At 34.8% G+C, this 21,072-nt stretch overlaps 1 protein-coding gene across 6 annotated transcripts in view; it reads left to right on the top strand.

Annotated features, from left to right (window-relative positions):
- Positions 1 to 21,072, top strand: part of LOC149562842 (protein cornichon homolog 2-like) — a 132,486-nt gene that overhangs the window by 88,123 nt on the left and 23,291 nt on the right. For all 6 annotated transcript variants that reach the window (XR_016363998.1, XR_016363999.1, XM_089826296.1 and 3 more), the window contains one exon: positions 158 to 263. Coding sequence is in view for 4 of the 6 variants with exons in the window: in XM_089826296.1 (XP_089682422.1) it covers positions 158 to 227 (70 nt within the window). In the remaining 2 variants the exon portion in view is untranslated. The remainder of the gene's footprint in view (positions 1 to 157; positions 264 to 21,072) is intronic.

Raw genomic sequence — 21,072 nt, 5'->3', positions numbered from 1 at the left:
ATGACAGTTTTTCTTGTGATAATGAATATTTAAATTTGTTTCTATATTTTAGGTTCTATAAAAATTAATATTCCCGTTAGCTTTGTTTTCAAAGATATTATATTCTTTTTGCTCTATTGCAAATTTTAATATGCTTAATGGATGTGTCTATTACCAGCCTTGTTGCATCAGCTGTAATTGCACTTATAGAGGAAGATGATGATGGTTTGGATGGAGGGGCGTTTTGACATTCAACAGATAATCCAAACTAATTATTCACCTCTGTAAGTTTCTGCTTTAGTTTTACTTGAGATGATTTTGAAGTTTGATAATTATCATGTAGATTGTTTTGGTTTGTGTATAATCTGTAAACTCTTTTTTTAGGTTTGGAGAGGGCATTTTTTTTATCTTTCTATGTATATGTCCATAATGCCCAATTTTTTAAAAAATTTTCAAGTTATGTATATTCTTTCCCACTTCTAAATAATGCAACCTTCTGTTTGCATGCAAAGTTTTATTCAGCTCAAACAACACACAGGCGAGAGTGTATCCCTTCTCTCTTAAAATATTTATTTTTTCTTCATTACATTCATGGCCATTTTCTTCTTCATATCTCATTACATTTATGGCCATTTTCTTTGTCATATCCCATCTTCTTCTTCATATTCCTTCTTTTCTAAAGTAATCTTTTTGTTCCACCATCTTCTGTCTGTTATAATTTTTATGCAGTTCACTTAATGTTCGACCTGGTGTTTGGATGCTTGCAGCTGTCCCATGTTTACAGGGCTTCATATCTGTTTGTTGGATTTGTTTAATTGGAGTGTTTTTGGTTATTTAAGCCTTCGAGCAGTATATTAATTGGTCTCTTCAAATTTTTAGAATGGGGGACGTGTAGATGTGTTTTTGGGTATGGCCAAAAATTTGCTGAATTTTGGGGACAGCTAGGGTATGTGGATTGATGGCATATAAGATAATCTGAATAAACAAAAAGTAGCTAAATTTTATAAATGTAAGTACAATCTGCTGAATTTTGTAATCACAATCCTCTCCCTTCCAGTTTTCTAGTTTTTTTAAAGAAAATTGAAAAAGCTTACATTTTATAATGTTAATGCATCAAATGAAGCAGGATTTCCAGTTATGAAATATAAGATACACTTTCAAGGTTTTAGGACACTGGGGATGTCCCATGCACCATTGGGGGGATGTCCTAATGGAAGGCCATTTAATAACAACTTTCGTTGAAATATACAAGAGAGTTGTTGAAGTGTGTTGTGACTGCTGGTCAGTTTCTAAGCATTTTTTAGGCTAGTTCCTATTTGATTCAATATTCCTCTCATGTGATGGTCCTACTATAGACTGGTTTTGCTAGCCATTCCAAATAAATAAATAAATAAATAAATATATATATATATATATATATATATATATTAAATAAATGAATAATATTAAATAATCTCACCTTATTGCCTGGGCCGACTTAAAATTTAAAAAATAAATTCTTAGCTTGGCCAACTTCTTCCCTTGGGCTGACCTAAGATGGGTAGTCTGTTTATAAGGTTTAGCTTGTTAAGAAAGTTATGATGGATTTCTAATTGTAAATGCATTTGATAGATGTTGCCTTCAAGGATGGAGGCCGCAAGAAGGCATCACGCAATTAGGACGTTGCCCACTGCTCGTTCTCTCTTATTGCAAAACATTGTTTTCATCTGCTATCCAAACAGATTTTGACTACAAGTTTGAGTGCGTTTTGGGGGTGAGGTGGTTGGATTTATTCAAACTTTGCCTCTTTGGATAGGGATTTGGAGATACATTGGAACTACACTACTGATATCCATTCCATTAGCTGCAGATACAAAGAACCTTCTTTGTTGTGTATCTAAATGACATCAGCAAGGTAGAACATCTGCAGCACAATGTGGGAGTGGTTCAAACAAGATATGCCCTAAGTTGGAGATTTTATATCCCAAAATAATTGTGAATGACTTAATCAGGCCAGAAACTACTGGTGTATATTGTCTACATTGAAGAATCTTTTTTTTAGCTATAAAAATCAGTTAAGTAGGATATTTGAATTGCTATGCCCCTTTGTGGTCGGTCTGGACTCTGGATAAGGACCGGGTTCTTCAGGGTCGGACTGGTTCATTATTTTCTGTAATGAATTGAATACTTGATCTGAACTGTTTTTCAACGATTACAGAACAATCTGAATTGTTTCTGGATTATTATTTGGTATCGGATTGTGTATGCAACTTGGAAATCCTGTGTGGGTTATTTCAGTAGTACCAGAGCTTGTCATCCTGCCCGGCTGTGTCTGATTCATGAGGAACAGGGATCAGAGGTATCAGTACATCCTCAAAAATTCATGAAGGAGACAGAGATCCAGACAAACATGAGAGATACTATGATGGACATGGTCAAAATTTTTAAGGGTTTTGTATCAGCAATTCAGTGTAGGCAGACTTATATAGAATGAAGGATAAGGGAGCGTCTCTAGTGGTTAGAAGGCCTAAGCCAATACAAAAATATTTAGAGCCAAATTTCCGGAAAAAGAGGGATCAACAAATAGAGAGTTGGAGCAACTTGAACATGAGGATGAATTAGAAAATTTCATGATGAATACCTTGCCTTAAGCTTTTCCATGTGCAGAGATATGACTTTAACACAGTTCTATGAGATGAAGACAATGGATGGATATAGGTGGAGAAGGTCTGAAGAAACTAAGGAAATTAAATACCGTTTGGGAAAGATAACTATTCCATCTTTTGATGAATCTGGTAGCTCTTCAGCACACACTTTGTTGTAGAAACTCAGTATATGTTTCTTGTTGATTCTAATGTTTGAAGAATAGGCTATTAAGTTTGCCACTTTGCATCTTGAAGAAATAGCTAATAAATGGTAGTGTCATGGTATGGAAAACCAAGGGTACAACTCAATCACCACTTTGGAAGAGTTCAACCAAATATTGATAGAGAGGTTTGCTAGAAGGGATCCAAAAATTCATTTGAAGGAGTTGGCACAGGCGAAGCAATAGGGCAAGGTAGAAGACTATGTAGCAGAATTTTAGACTCTTGTTGTGATGATTCCAGATGTGACAAAAAGAAGGCTTATAATTCTTTTAATAGCAGTTTATTGAACTCCTCAAAGGTTTAGTAAGGGCATTTGATCCAAGTTTATTAAAAGAATCCATCAAGAGTGCTCTAAATTTGGAGGATTCAATGACTTAGGACAAATTATATTCCAAGAAAGGATCTCCTATTTTGCCAAACTAACATTTTTAGAGCATGCTACCTTCCAATTTATCATCTCTTTAGTCAAATCAAAGAGAGGTGTCAAAAAGAGTGAACTTTGAAGGAAAAACTTGTGCTTCTTGTGTAGAGATCCATGGCAAGTACGATAGAGGTGTTTTAGGAAAGGACAAATACATTATCTAGAGGTAGTTTTTGATGAGGAGACAAAGTGATGAGCGTAAACCTGAGAAACTTGTAGAAGAGATTGAGCATGAGCACCAAAGAGGAGAACATCAATGAGGTACACTTGCAAAATTATTAGGAGCATATAGTTATAATACTTTTCATGCTAGTGGAGTTTTGTAGGGGCAAAAGGTGAGAGTTGTTATTGATAGTGGGTATACTTACTATTATATAAATAAAGGGGTAGTGATTACAATGGTGTTGAAGGCAAAATAATTTGAACGGTTTATTGTTATAGTTGCAAGGGTGAGACTTGGTTTTGCAAATGGAGTTGACCATGGGAGAGTATAATATGCAAAGATGATTTCAATGTTATTAGCATGTGAGATATAAAGTTGGTGTTAGGAGTGCAATGGTTTTACTTGCTTGGCAAACATGAACAGAGTTATCAAACTATAGAGTTAGCATTCAATCTAATGGGGAGATGGTAGTTTTGCATGGTCTTAGTAATGGTAGACCCATGATGGTTTTAGCTAAGAGGATGGACCAATCTTTTCATAGAGATCTAGTAGCATAGATAGATGAATTAATGCTCTCATTCCAAATTTCTCAATACCATTTGTTTTAGAATGTGATGCTTCAGGAGAATGCATTGGGGTTGTCTTGATGCAAAATAAACATCTCATAGCATATATGAGATAGGAAGCTCAAGGCGATGAAACAAAATTTCTTTATTTATGACAAAGATGTCTTGGCTATCATGGATGCTTTAGCCAAATTTTGACAATACTTGGTTTGTGGGAAGTTTGTGGTCAAAAGGGATCACAATAGTTCGAAATTCTTCCTCAAGCAAAGGTATTTGAACAATACGTAGGATAAATGGGCAAGTGAACTCAAAGCCTATGATTTTGACATTGAATAATAACATGATGGCTGATGCACTTTCTAGGGAGCCCTTCTTTTTGTTATAATCTGCTGATTGAGAGGCTTTTATCATGGCCAAGTATGTTTAGGACCCACTTGCTAATGATATTTTGGAAGGAGATCGCAAAATGATACATTTAAGGTGGTTGATAAGCTCATCATTTACAAAAATTAAGTGTACCTCATACCCGAATCCAAGATGGAGGGAATGTTAAGCACATATCATGACTGGGTACTTATTGATCAGTTAGGCTTCTATAAGACACACAAGCAGGTGGGAGAACTTTTTTAATGGAAAGGGCTTAAGAATGATGTATTGCAACCATAATTACTAGACTCACATGTATCATAGACTTAGCAACCATGTTTTGGGCTCGAACTAGGACTTGGTGAAAGAATATTGTTAAAAGCTCTGCAAAGAGAAAAATCAAGAAATTTAGTAGAATTTAAGTGCACCTTTTATTAGATAAATTTTAAAGGCTTGATAACATTGTCAAATAAAATCTATTGTGATCACATACACAAGCATACATTTATCATATGTATAAACGAAAATTGCATTTGAAGGAATAACACACTTTGATATTTAAATATTGTCAAATGTACACAAAACTCATGGAATATGAGTCTGTGACATCAAAAGTTCTAAACAAATATCAAAACCATAACTAGGATGCGATGGCTCAGAGGACCCTCAATCCTTCCTACAAAGGCGTCTAAGGTTGGTCCTGGATGATGCAATTTCCATAATATATTTTAAGCTATGAATGTGTCGAGATTTGCAACGAGGGGCATGCATTAGGCAGATTTTTATGATCACGAATCATAATTGGCCTATTACTTGCTTAGACTTATGGCTTGATGGTGTCTGGGGGCAACATCAAAACAATTTTGAGGGTAGCACCCTTTGTAGGTGCCAGAGAGTGAGAGAGAGGTCTAGATCTTGGAGTGAAATAGAAAGGTAGAGAGAGTGTATAGAGAAGTGAAGGGAGAGATATAGGTCTAGAGTTCAAGGGAGATCAAATGGGTGGTATAGGGAGACCTGGGGAATGCTTACAGGAGCCTATTGACTACTGAAATTTGACTTAGCTTGAAAATTCATAAAATCTTCTAAAACTTAGAATGTGTATGATAAATCCTGGAGATTTGAAACCGCTAACAAATTTCCTGCCAATATATACATGAAACATAAATAATAACAAAGGAAAAACTCGAAAAAAAAAACACATTGAAATGAATTGTACTTAAAGGTTACATTTTATGTATATTTTCTGATGAAGACAATGAGGCTGACTAGAAGACAAAGGCAGGGAATTATACATCATGTTTCATGTGTATTTAAGGGCATGTCATAAGCCAAAAAAGCATTGAAGATTTGTGAGTTTATTTTGAAAAAACAATGGCTTAGGCCCAGACTCACTGAGTCTGGACAAGTCCCTAGGCTCAATGAGTTTGGGAAAGAGTTGGCCAACTTTGAGTGCAGGCTCCCTGCGACTCAATGAACATGAGTTGCCTTGCAACTTGCTGAGGTTTGGGTGGTGTGAGCAAGTCCTGTTTCTGTGATAACAACATGTTAGAGAGTGTATGGAACATTGATTTATTGGTTTATTGCAGACCTTACCAATTCAAGCATGGATTTCATTATGGGGTTGCCAAAAGTTCAAGGTAAGTATTGTCTAAATGTGCTTGTTGGTAGTCTCGCTAATATGCTTACTTTAATGCAATCTCTTTATAATACAAAGACCCAAAAGTAGCAGATCCATTTTTTGGGAGATTTCTAGACTTGACAATTTGCCAAAGAACATTGTAAGTGAAAAGGAGGAAGAGTATCTCAGCATGTTTTGGCAAGAACTCTTTTGATTGATAGGCACACAGTTGACATCAAGTACTAGTTACCATACCCAAACTGACGAACAAATTGATATTGTGAATAAATGGATAGAAGGCTATCTACTGAACTATGCTATATCAAGAAAATTACTTGTATCAAGTAGTTGCATTTGGCAGAATATTGTCACCACACAACATGTTGCATGCTAATTAGTATGGCTTCCTTTAATGCTGTTTATGGTTTATGTTTATGATGCTACTTCATATTCGGATTTGTTCTTTACGGGTTGTAGAGTCCCAAGAGCAAAAGATGTGACACAACGTAGTATGGAAGACTTACAAAAACTTGCAGCGGGCTCAAACCCAACAAAAGCTATATGTTGATAGGCACTTAGCAAAGAGAGTTTTTGAGGTTGGTGACATTGTGTCCCTGAGATTGCACCCCATATAAGATCTTCCATCAAAGGGAATTGATCCGAGTACCCAAAGCTATGATTTAATGGATCCTACAATGTATTAAGGAGGATTGGTGAAGTAGTTTATGAGCTTGAACTTCCAGCTAGCAGCAGAATTCATAATATTCTACATGTTTCCTATTTGAAGAAAGCCCTTGGACAGAAAAAACGCCCCTTCACAAGTGCTTCCATTTGTGGATGATGAAGGAAAATTGATCCTAGAACTTGGAATGGTGTTGGATGCGAGGGAAAAGAGGTCAAGGAACACGAATATTTTGGAGTATCTTGTGAAATGGAAGAATCTTTTACTTGAGGATGCAATGTGGGAAGGAGTGGAGATTTTTGAGCATCCTAGTTTGAAATTCCTCGAGGTCAAGCAATTTGGCTAAGTTGTTGGTTTGGATTCGGGTTCAAGATTCACTCAATTTTTTTTGGGTTGGGTTCTGATCTATTTTGGGCCTGCCTTACATACAATAATATTTAAAAAAATAAAATAAATATATGTACATAGATGCAGCAGCACATAAGCATACACCACTATGCTAATATTAAAGCAACATAGCAAAATACACCACCATGTCAATGTTTCAGTTAGAAAAACAATAATGTCAACATTGATAATCAACCATCATCGAACAAATATCATCAAGGACCATCAAACAAATCATCATCATTCTGCTGTTGCAAATATGTAGTACAGAAAGTATTACTATAGGCCCATTTACGGCAAAGGTTGTGATTGTTACGATATTGTAAGTGTCACACATCAATTGTCATACCTGATGATTCAAAGAAAGCAGCTTTGGATCAGATTGGATGAAGCCAAGAATGAAGGCTTTGGATCTAGAATTATCCAGACTTTTTCAATCCATAGTTTGCTATATATGTGAGACCATATGCATGAATTGTGGTGTATTACATACACTCCAGAATAGATGTGTGGCACTTTTATACATACTGATTTCTCTTCTAAAGTAGCATTTAATTCAAATTAAATATGATTAATAATTTGAATCTAATCATGTGCTTAAGTCTACTTTGGCAAGGAAAAAAAACTTTTTGAAAAAGTAAACTTAGGGTGTTTTTCAACCAAATTCTCTTAAAGTTCTGTCCAAGTTCCTTTTTTGGAAACTAAAGTCGCCCAGAAGTCGTTTGAATTCTCCCCGTGTTCCTCTCAGAGAATTCCCAGTGAAATTTGGTCTTTGTGGCAGACTTTTGATAGAACTTGACAAGGACCAGACATTTGAGAGAATTGAACCAAAAATTCCCAGGTCTAGGAGAGAATCTAGTAACTCAACAATTTGGATACGAGAGGATTATGATGATCCTAGTATAGGTTGGGTTGGCCAGATATTCCTGATAAATAAATAAATAATGATAGACAAATTATTAAATAAATGAATAACTAAATTTTCCTTATCAACAAGCCCAACTTAATAATAAACATTTTTTCTCATTTTAGCCGATTTCTATTGCTTTTGGGTCGACTTGCAGATGTATAGTCTATTAATGAGGTTGATCTTGTCAATAATGGCATGATGGGTTTCTATTCAATGCATTAGATGAATCTTGTCTTTGGGATAGAAACCCTAGGGAAGCATCACACAAGTATGACTCCATCCCTATTTCTCACTTATTGCGCAACATTATATGCATCCACCATTTGAGGAGATCTTGATTGTAGGTTTGAGTGCGACTTATGGTGTGAAGTGATTGCAAGGAGTTTTTACAATTTTCCTATATGGATGAGGAATCGGAGGTGCACTAGAGCTACACTACCAATACCCATCCCGTTAGCTGCACTTGCAATGAACCTTCTTTGTTGTGTTTCTAAATGACACCAACAAAGCAAGAGAACATCTACATGATAAAGTGAGAGAGGTTTTAACGCATTTATCATAAATGGATATTTCTCTTCCTCCAAAAAGATTGCTTGAGAAATCAAAGGAGGCACGCACATGACTTAACGAAGCTCAAAACTACTAGTGTGTATATAACTCACATTGAAGAATCATGTCCTGTAGCAACCAAAATCAGTTAAAACAGAATATTCAATTTCTTTGTACCTTTGTGGTTGGTCTGTTAAGGATTACATTCTTTCCTATAATGGATTGAAGACTTAATGATCTGAACTTTCTTTCAGTTGTTTGTTTCGGATTGTGAGTGCAAATTGGAAATCTTGTCTAGGTTATTTCATTTTACAAGAGGAATAAAGGGGTACCTTCAAACTGTTATTGGTTTGTTTGAAAGTTGAAACCTAGCTAGATATGGGCATGACTCAAATCTGGTCTAGATGTGGATTCCTTTTGAATTGTCCAGTGTTCACAAAAATCTTTATGGGTTAGTTTGGGACAAACTTGGATGAATTTTGATACCTTCAGTTTGCTTCTTATGATGAATCTGGTTGGATTTTTATATTCTTCTTTTGAAAGTTTTTTTCTTTTCTTATATCTAGAGACTATGTAATGAGAAGCACAATGTTTATTCTTCCTTTCTTGTCTTAATGGATAAACCACCTTTTTTGTTCTTAGCAACACTTTTGGAGGCAACTATGATGCATTGTTGGTCGGATTTAGTTATAAGAATGATAACATGATGGTTGACAAATATTACAAATGGAATACAACCCATGATACTGAAAATATAGATGATGATGAAGAGGAAAAAGAAAACTTACCAATAAATATCAATATGATCTAATAGTAGAAAAAACAGACAAAGAACAAAGAAAGAAGGCTGAGAAAATAACTATTTTTGAGGAGAGGTCTTTGCAATGAAACAACTAGTCATTTCGGCACACCATAACCATCTACTTGAAAATCTAGAACAATTTCGTAGATATTGGAATATATAATCAACTCAAGAACCTTAAGTTAGAAGAATTTCAAGAGCAAACAGGTCATGGAAAAGCAGACCACTTGTGATCAGCACACATATCAACCATAACAAACAAGCAAGTGATGATGACTCTAGGAGTAGATGTGAATATGTTCCCAAAAAGAAAGCAAGTTTTGGAACAACTAAGGAACAAAAATTACAAAATACACCTTCCAAGATTAGCCTAGGTGTTGGATCATCAATGAGCACAATAGGGACATGGAAAAGGTAGAGGTTAATGTATTATGTGTAAAAATAAGTTGTAGATTTTCAAATTGTTGCCATCAAAGAACCATTTGACACTTTTAATGCGCTATTAGGAGTAGACTGACTTGTTAACTTTGAGCGGCATAGTAGATTCAAGAAAATAAGAAACATCTTTTGCAAATGAGAATAAAATAGTCCACATACTCTTGGAGTAGAGGTACACAATCGATGTATAGAAGAAGTAACCTAGGATGAAAGTGATGAGGACAACTCTAACATCCTCTACTGCATGGTCAAGTTACTAAAACCAAAACGTTTAGAAGAACCTAACTTAGATGGCTAGAGAGAGGTTGAAAGTGACAACGAGTGTATTTGTGGTGAAATGTTTTAAATGCTTTGGTTAGGGAAGAATTGGAATCAAAATCTTAGAAATTAGAGGGTTTAGAAGTATTTTTATGATACACAAAACATTGAATAACCTACCCCATTCTATTGCATCCGATGAAAGTTTGCAACAAACAACATAATATATATCAAAAGAGATTTTTCCATTAGGTCTATGCAAAAAGCATGTCCAATAAACTAACAAACTGCTCAAAGATTGAAGACCCTAACACTTACTTTGAGGACATTGAATGAAATTTTGACAAAGAAGGCCTATGATTAGCTGCATTTTAATACACTAGTGTGCAATGCTGCAATTTGGTGGAAGACACACCGAGACAATACTCCTTGGTGGCACACATTCAAAATTTTAGTACAAACAAGATACTTGCCTGAAGAAGGGAATATGAATCAATTACAAAAATAGTTGGTTAAATCTCAGTAGATGAACACTTGACATTTGCATAACATTGTAGAAAGCCAACAGAGAATGTAATACAAGACTATAGAAACAAATGTTTTATTGGACCCTTATATTAGTGGCATATGAAAGAACAAAAACAAAGAATGAGGGAGAATTTTTAGAGGACTTCTAACATACATTTTTCTTTCACAATTTAAACAAAGATATCCATACTATACCAATTAAAATGAAAAAAAATTATATTTAAACCTACAAAGGAAGACATGGTTGACATCTATCAATACACTTCATTGCCAACAAAAATAGAAGGAATATGAAATTCTATAGAGAAAATGGATAAAGAAAATGATTATTTAAAAAAAAAATGCTATATATTGTATTAGAAGGAGAATGAAGAAAATCCAAAGTTGGATATAGTATTGGTATGTGGCGACTAATCATGCAAGTAGTGTACACTTATTACGTACCATTGTCGAGTTAATAAGTTCAACAATGGAAATGATCAAATATGGAAGATGCAAATGAAAGATTATCTATATCAGAGGGGTCTTTTCTTACCATTGGGTGGAAAAGATAAGAAGCTGACAACTACGTCAGAGGAACAATGACAAATTCTTGATAGGAAGGCACTAGAAACAATACAACTATGCCTGATATTGTCGGTGACTATCAATAGATTAAAAGAAACAACAATTGAGGGTCTAATGAAGGCATTAGACAAATTGTATGAGAAACCTTTGACCTCAAATAAGGTATTTCTTATGAAATATTTATTTAATATGAAGGTGGCAGAAAGTGGGTCTGTTAATGATCATTGAATGAGTTTAATAAGATTACTAGTCAACCAAGTTCTATAAAAGTAAATTGTGAAGATGAGGTTAGGGCTCACTTGATTTTTTGCTCATTGCCTGAAATTTGGAATAGCCTTGTCATGGCTCTATCTAACTTTGTTTTTGGTTCAAATATTTTAAAGTTTAATGGTGTTGTTGGTGTTATCTTTGGCCAGAAAACACGACAAAAAACATAGGGACATATGTAATGCTTTGATTGTTGAGAACAAGGGATGAAAGAAGGGAAATCCAAATCCAGGGCGAATCTAGAGTGTTGGTATTGTGGAAAGAAAGGGCATATGAAGAAAGATTATTGGTTTAGCACGGGATTGAGAAACAAGAAAATAACAAAGAAGCAAATGTAGCAAGTGATGTGTTACAAGATGCTTTGATTGTTTCTTTGGATAATATTATTGATTCTTGGGTGTTTGACTCAGGGGATTCTTTTCATGCCACGCCCCATAGAAAATATTTTCTAGACTGAATTCAAGGTGATTTCAAACTGGTTTATTTTAGGTGATGATGAACCATGCAAAGTTATTGGAAAGGGAAACATACAGATAAAATTACTGGGAAACTCGGGGATTCACACCCCACCCCAAACCTCAAATTACCTGTCCTTGGGATTTCCTTGCACTGGGTACTTCCAATGGCTGACTGCAGGCAGAAATCCTTGGCCTCTTTTCACAGAGAAGGAAATTCATTGAAAGATGCACACAACAATGTCCAATCCATTTCCTTGAGACAGTATTTCAAATTTCTCTTTTTTCCTTGAGACAGTATTTAAAATTTCTCTTTAAGGCATGATTTTCCATTAAAGACATTTTAATAACATTTAAAATGTTATTCATAGACTCAGGGAAAACATTTAATATTTCAATGAGTTTGGCATTCATAATTAATTTCTCAAATGGCCCCCTTTTGATGATGAATTGACCCTCAAGTTATAACATTAAATTTTAACTTGTTTTATCATTTTATAATAAAAGAATTATCATTTAGGTCAATTAATAATATCTCCCCAAATGCTTGCTATTTTGCTATGCCGTCTGAAATGGGAGTCTCACTATTAATGAGCATGTAACCAAATGCTATGCTAAAAATAGAAAGGGTCATTCTCAATCATCTCTTGATCTACTATAAATATTAAGTATATATTAAAATAAGCCCAAACAAATTTCCATTTGAACCAAACAAAGACTGAACTGGAACATATTGAAATTTTGAGCCGACAAGAACATCAATTAACCAAGCCTTTGCCTTGGAAGACCCTCTATCCACAATTATTAGGCTATGAGGGTCAGAGTTATATGCTAATCATCCTAAATTAATGTTTGCTAAAATGGGGACATTACAGTCCATCCCTCTTGAAATTGCTTGCCCCCAAACAATTTCAACTGCAAATAAACTCCTCCACCTGGATCCCAAGTGAAGACATGTACAGAGTCCTTGCTGTCACCAAACAACTTCTGTAACACTGGCACATTGAACTGAATCTGCTGAATCAATTTATTCTCGTCATCAAGTGTTACTATAGTAAGTGTCTCGAGTGAATGCAACTCAAAGCATTGCTGTTTTTTTGCTTTCAAACTTGGTACAATATATGTTGTCTAACAAATTGTCTATCGGACATGCCACTGAACTGTGCATCTGAAGTAAACAATGTAGACAAGGCTCAAAAGTAAGAGTGCAAGTAATCCACACCATGTACTAAATTCCTCTTTACATAACTACACTTCTTTTGATTAATCAACAACTTCTTTTTCCTTAACTTCTCAAAGACCCTATGAATATGCATTATATGCTCTTCCAATGTCTTACTGAAGATCAAAATGTTATCCAAATAAGCAATAACAAACTTTCTCAAATACTCTATCAGTACCTCTTTCATGAATTGCATGAATGCGCTAGGTGCATTGGTTAGCTCAAAGGGCATGACTACCACTCATACAAGCCCTCCTTTGTCTTGAAAGTTGTCTTCCATCCATCTCCTTCTCTAATCTGAATTTGGTGATATCTACTCCTCAAATCTATCTTTGTGAAGTCAACAACTTCACTAAAACAATCCATAATGTCTTCCATCTTTGGCAATGGAAATCTATACTAGATAGTAATCTTGTATAGAGCTTGAGAAATTGTGCACATACTCCATTCATCAATTTTCTTTGGTGCTAGTATTGTTGGTACAACACATGGGCTCAATTTTTCTCGAATCAACCCTTTCTATAACAACTCTTGCACTTGTTTGTTTAACTCTTCACTCTCCGTTGGAGTCATTCTATGAGCCCCTTTGGCTCCTGGAATCAAGTGCATTTGATGACTAATATTTCTCACCGGTGGCAATCCATCGGGTACATTGTTAGATACAATATCCTGAAACTAATTCAATACATTTGCAACCTCCATAGGTACATCTTCTATTTCTTCTTTATGAAATTTTGAATTAAAGAATGCTCATACTTCGCGCCTTCTAGAAACGCTCATTAACTAAACATGTTCTTGCATTTCTCTATACCTTTTCCTCTATTTCGTTTAATGATTTCATCTTGTCTTGGACTCCACCCTCTTTCAAGGAGTAGGTATTTCCATACCCATCATGCATTGCACGGTGATTAAATTATTATTGTCTCCCTAACAATAAATGATAAATACCCATAAGCATAGTATCACACAACACGTCATCATGATAGTTCCCAATATTGAACTTCACCGGTCATTGCTCATTAATTAAAGCTTTGTGATCCTTTTTTAACCAAGTAATCTGGTGGGGATTTGGGCGCTTCCTTCTCTCTAACTGCAATTTATTAACCATTTTCTTTGAAAAAAGGTTGTTGGTACTACCATCATCAATGATGACATTGCATACCTTACCATTACACTTGCATCATGTGTGAAACAAGTTCTTCCTTCGCTCAGGTTCCTTCTCATCATCCAACAAGGCTCTTCTGGTAACAATGACCTCTCCTCTTTCAACATCTTCAAAATGCAAAGACTCAATTTCCTTATCTATCGTTATGGTCTTTTGTTTGTTCTTTCTTGATGTTGGGCACTCATAAGTTTGATGCCCTTCCCCTGTTCCTCTTTGATGTTTGTTATTTTGATTACGGGGATGATGGGAATTACTTCCCCTATGATTCTGATTGTTACTAGAGTTAACTTTCTTCTTCTGATCTTCACTTCGGCCTCCACAAGTCCGGCCACTAGGATTTCCACCACGACCTCTTCTAGTTTGCTTGCTCTCGGACTTCTTGTTCAATTTCTCTTCTACCTTCAAAGCAAATGGATATGCATCTTCAATGTTAGTCATTCATACCATTTTCAACTCTTCATGAATACTTGGCAGCAACCCATTTATGTAACAAACAACCTTCTCCTTGTTGGCTTCAAAATGACCCATTATAAGCACTCGATAGAACTCTTCTGTGTATTCTTGGACAAATCTTATCGCTTGCTTGAACCCTTGCATTTTCATCAGCAAATCAAGTTCATAGTCAACATGAATGAATTGTGTCTTCAATTTTTCTTCCATTTGAATCTGTTTTGTTTTTTAATAAGGAAAAAGCAGATTTTGAGGGGACCCGAAACCCCTTACAAGTAGGATTTGGAGGGAATCCAGAACCCAAACTTGATGAATTGCTGCCATAGAGAAACCATAAGTAGTCTAGTAGCCCAAAACGGACAAGGAAACTACCACGAAAATGATAGAAAAGTAAGTCTCAACTGCACCAAAGATCAACAACCAAGGCCAAAGCCTTACATCAAAGCTTTATAACTTAGAAAGCCAAAGGGTTTTCAGGCTCCCCAATACATTTGACAAGAGAAAAAACTAGACTCCAACAAGGGACAAGAGAGTCCCAAAACCTACCAACAACCTTAACCAAAAACAACCAACATCTAGCATGGGCCCTTAAAAATTATCAGCATCCATCTAGCCTAAAAAAGAAGAAATAAACATCTGAAGGAAAAAAGAGCTTCCTTCCATTAAACATATAGCCCGCTCACAAGGATAATCATCAAGCTATCAACAACATATATATGAGCTGCATTAGATAAACGTTTACATACCAACAACTCCCAACTAAAAAAGAGACAACAACTTGGAAATATAATCAAATAAAACACCACCTGCAATGTTCAAACCTATTTTGTTATCTTCTCCTTCCCACTTCTATTTCTTTCTAAGTGAATCTCTTTCCACCAAATTCTAGCATGACCTTTCAGCTCGCCCTTGCAAATTTAACCCTCTCAGGATGTTCTACTTCATACTTAAAATAGTCTTCCATATCATTGATCCTATCAATTAGCTCTTCTGGATTCATCTTTTCAGAAAATGTGGAAACTTCAATTTGAGGTTTGGAAATAACCCTCAAAAACCTATCTTCCTCAGGGTCTCTAGTCGCGTCTAGTTGCTCTTCTTTAACTTATTCTTCTGCGACGAATTCATCATCACTTTCATCTCTTTTCCTAATATTGATTCCTCTATGGAGCTCCTCTTGCAATGCTTGTACTTGTCTCTAGAGGGCTCTGAAACCCTCTTCTGTCACACCCTCAAATCTTTCACCATAGTTCCTTTATGTAGGCATTTGTATACTATCTCTAAACCTGCAACCTCAACCCAGGTGCAAATTGCCTCATGTTTGACAATTTGTCTACACACTCACAAATTTATGCTCTGATACCACTTGATGAAGGGTACTCTCAATAACACAAACTCACACCACATAATAGAGAAAGAAACAACAAATTGTAAGAACATGAACACTTGCTTTCTATTATCTACAATGAAATGATGTTACAACATTTAGAAATATGACATACTACAGCATGAGCATTTTCATTACAATAGTCTGCAAGATAGAGCCACCATATACACCATCAAATTTTCTCTAGATGGCTCTACATGCATTATTTACATAAGGGACTTTTTAACTGCTCTAGAAGGTTGGAGAAATTCTAAGCACCGATTTTGAGGTGGACAATATGTCGAAAATGTGCCCCAAACAATTTTTGGAACTCAAATGAGTGTTTGAAGGAAGCTTATTTTGTCACTCAAGATAGTGCAACATCCATAGGCCATAACTTTTTGTCCATTAACCCGATTGGTTATTATCACCACTTTTCAGAATCCTCTCAAGGTGCTCTATAGCAAAGTATTCTATAGCTTTGAAATAGCGAAGCATTGGTCAGTTGAGGTTTGATTCCTTTATGGAGCTTCTATAGCCTTCAAAAGTGAGTTCAGAGTTTTTGTACCCCCTTGCCAAAACCAAAAAATTTCAATGTCCTTAAAACCAGATTTGATCTTTCAATGAAACTTTATTGGCGGGCTTATATAACCAAATTGTTCCAAGGAAGAAATTAGAACATTCAGTGCTTAAATGAACAATGATAACCCTTACTGAAAAATTAGACAATATATTTGGGTGATGCAAAAATTCCCTTACACCCTGGATGCTTTTGCATCAGCAATTTTTATACTTATTTTATGTTTGCTCTGGAAGTTCCAAAACTATGCACTCCATTGCTAATGTTCAAATTTTAAAGCAATCATTTTCATGCTTTAAGTATTTAAAATTCTAAACTTTAGATAGTGTGACATTGTTTCATTACAATTCTTTTTCTTATTCCTTATTGTTGATTAACATGGATTGCTTTCTGCAAATGTACTAACATTGCCAATGTAATTGATATATTCCAAATGCAGATTTGAATCTCATATAAATATGAAAGGAGACATGTCTCATGGAGAGACATGTCTTTATGGTTTAATCATTATTTAATTAATTATATATTAACAAAAATTAATAATATGTATAACAATATATATATATATATATATATTATATACCATGATATATATTATTTAACATGAATAAGTATATATAAGAAATGATGATTTATCAAAAACAATAATGTATCTTAGATCGAATCAATTCGACTGAAGCTACAACCTTAAAACTCCCTCTTAGCTAGGGAGGATTTGTAGAACACATTATGCTCTCAAGTATATGAAGAGATATCATCTCAGTATGATATTCTTGAAATGGCATATTTAAGGATATCGACATAAATCCATCTACTAGATGTTATCTTTCAATATAATCGAAGTATGATTCAATAAGAAATTTCAAGTATGATATTCATCATGCATATATTCTTTTGGTATGTGCACTGGCATCGAATCCTTGATGTCTACCAAAAAAATATGATATATCCTAGAAGGATATGAGTTATTTGATTTTTGGCACAACTTAACAAGAAATCACAATGTCATGGTCTCTATCATGACAAGTATCATGATCTTTGATGCAGACAACAACTTAATGAAGTTTGATCATGATACGTTCGTTATCATGACTTCCAACACTCTAGGACAACAACTTAATGAAGTCTGTCATGATAACAGGTCTACCATTTATAAGATTGTCACCTTACCATGGTTACCTTCTGTTTATATATGTCAATGAAAGATCGTCACTTTTAATTACATATCATATGCAAAATAGTAACCACCATGAACCAAGTCAAAGGGTGGAACAAGGACTATCACCTCAACTTCTCTCTCACAGAGAAGATATCGTTCACAAAGGATTGCACCTCAAAATTCTCCCTCTGAATAATAATCCTTGGAAGTCAGGTCCTCTAGTTACTCTCTTAGAGGCTCTCTTCACCCGAGGATGCCTATCGGACTCTCTTTGAATCTAATATCAATCTTCAGACTTCTTGGTGATAAGTCGTTAATTCCTCATGATGTAAATAGAGGTAGGCCTATCAAAATCATGCATTCACACAAATGTATCTTTAGAGTCCCTCTGATTATCAATCTTCCAAGCTGCAATGTTGCGTTTGAAGAAGTGTTTGACTTCCTCTTAATACAAAAAGATAATCATACTCTTGATCATCACGGATATTTGCTTTAAGAGCCTCACTTTATCCAACTTGATCATCACAACATCTTTGGAGCTACTTCATAAGATTTAATGTGTACAATATGCCTAATGTACCATTCTTCTTTTCGTACAAGATCATCTTTAGATACAAAGGAAAATATCAAGGGAAATAGTTCATATAGTACATATAGAAATATAAGAGAGACTAAGGAAATTGTAATACTTATGAATAATAAATACTTATTTTTACATCAACATCCTTGATACTAATTTCTCCAATGAAGATCTATATGCATCAAATCCAAAAAAAAGAAAAAAGACTCCAATGGGGAATGAAACATTGGTCAAGGCATTCACCTCCCCTCAATGTAGAATTTCCACATGCTTCATCATTATTAATTTGAACCATCAAGTAGTCTAGTTTAAAAGCTTTGAAAAGAGCACCACTTCCACTTCTAAATAAATATCCATAATTATATTCCTAATCAGTCCTTTTGAAATGATCTGTGTGTTCTTGCTTTGTTCTATTTCATAATCCCTATCCTTCTCATCTGATAATTCTTCTTTGTTCTCTTAACACTCCATAATACCAATCTTTATTTCAAAGGTACATAATTTGCCACCCCTATTTGATCATATAGTATGTCCAACCTTGGAGTTCCACCACCAACTTGCTATACGAAAAGATTCTCATCCGACTCTTCCTCCGACTTTTCTCTCACTATATAAGGCTTCTCATCATGTATCTCTACGTATTTATTTTCCCACTTCCACATTCTTTCCAACTCATTTTAAATATTATATTTATAAGTCTTCTCTCAAGGATCGACACTTTACATTCAACGCTTCTCCTCTTTGTTTAATTTCTTTTCAAACTTTCAATCTTTATAACACTTTTGGTACTTATGATTCATATGGGTTTAACCTTCCTTCATATATCTTTTCTTAATGCCAATGGGAAATATTCCCTTATTTAGTATGAACTGTCCTCTCTTCACATTTCTTTATTAGCACTTTCCATTCTTAATTATTCCATATGTATTGCTTCATTTAAGTCCTATTGATTCATGTCTTGGCCCTCTAAAGATTGTAGTTAGTTTATACTCCACCTGGTGTTGGATCTAAAGATTCCAATACTTGTATTTGGTATCCTGCACCAAGGATCTAATGCCTTTACATATCTTGAAGATTTCTAAATGAGTTCAGCAATGGTGTACACTGTACATGATGCTATTGATTCCTTTGTGAACCAAAAAAATCAGATGATGCTTTCATTATTATGAAATTGATGGGGGAAATCACTGTATCATATGGAAAATATCCAAATCAAACTATTTTAAGACTCAAATGACTTCAATAGTTTGATGGATTACTTATCCCTATTACTATTAAAATGACAGTGATAAAATTGTATTTCTGGTTCTATTATTATTTATACAAATCCTTATGAATGACTTTTAGAAAGAAATTCATTCCAATCTTTCCATGCCGCGACTATTTTCAGAGTATATAATCTTATGTTCAATATTTTATGTGGAACTCATTTCTATAATAGATCATTTTCTTACATGCTTCATCTCTATTCTGAGACAACAATGAATATTGATTTTACTCTATATAAAATTTCCTCTGTTCTCTCATAATCACTCTCCTTTTTTATCTGTTTCTGTTATCCGTCTTGGTGGTAATTCAATATATGTATGGGGTCTATGGTAATTACTGGAGTGAATAATGTTTTTCTTTTTGCTTTCTAAAATGACCGCTTTGTCAGTGAAGTGGCTGGAACAATGAATATTATAGGTTTCTTCAGTCATGTGCTGCAACAAACTTACCATTTGATAGGGACTATTTAATATTTCCTATCCCTTCCTCTGCAGTAGAAATGTTTGTTGCCAAAGTTAATCTTTTAAACTCCCCCATGCTGCAGACTATAACCTTCGCAAGGACCATCAACTTTATGATTATTTTCAATGAATATCATTTTTCAATAAAATTTCCAATGATAGGAATTATTATCAAATGCCAAATATTAGTAACCTTCCATAATACAAATGCTGGTGGTGATAAATGTAGTATGAGTGTCGTGACTCTCTTTCTTGCGCAGATTAGGATCGCTCATTGTACTCACCGTAAGGACATATCCCACAAAATTCATGGCCTTAACCTCGATACTAGATTCCCACAAATTTCTGGCCTTAACTTCTATAATAGATTCCAAGTTATGCTTTTACCATGGCGTCTCTTTCAAATATGACTCCTTTACTTGAACATTTTAGGCACTCTTGATTTCCAACCCTACAAATTTCATGATTTCATTTTTAACTCACCGTGTGAGCATGAATTGGGTACTGCAACTATTGTGTTAGAATTAATGGCTGGCAGTTGAGTTGTGTTCACTTGCTCTGCCTCTACCGTAGATAGCCTGTTTACCACAATCGTAGTTTGGAGATAATAAGGTTCTTAATAATAAGGTATAACAGGAGTTGTTGGCACGATATTTCCAATTCATCATATGCGATGGCCCATGTAAGTGATCCTACTGTGTAATATTCTTTGGTTATTTAACATTTTCTGAATATTATCAATGTTTCATTGCTTGTCATATCCATCCCATTCTGTCTGTCAGTGCTTCTCTTCTCCTCTCTCAATCTTTTTCTCCCCCTCTCTCAATCTTTTACGCACCATGATTATTCACCAAACTCTGAGAAATATGATTAATTTATAGGCTTTTCCAGCCACCATCTATACTTAAAAATTTGTTCCTTACATTTGCAAACCTGACTCTGATACCATGTTGAGTAACATGGATTGTTTTCTGCAAATGTACTAATATTACCAATGTAATTGATATATTCCAAATGCAGA

This window comes from Cupressus sempervirens, chromosome 4 (assembly GCF_028749045.1).
Source record: "Cupressus sempervirens isolate cs-2001-9-10 chromosome 4, ASM2874904v1, whole genome shotgun sequence".
NCBI classification, from domain to species: Eukaryota; Viridiplantae; Streptophyta; class Pinopsida; order Cupressales; family Cupressaceae; genus Cupressus; species Cupressus sempervirens.
This window is presented reverse-complemented; position numbering and strand designations above follow the sequence as displayed.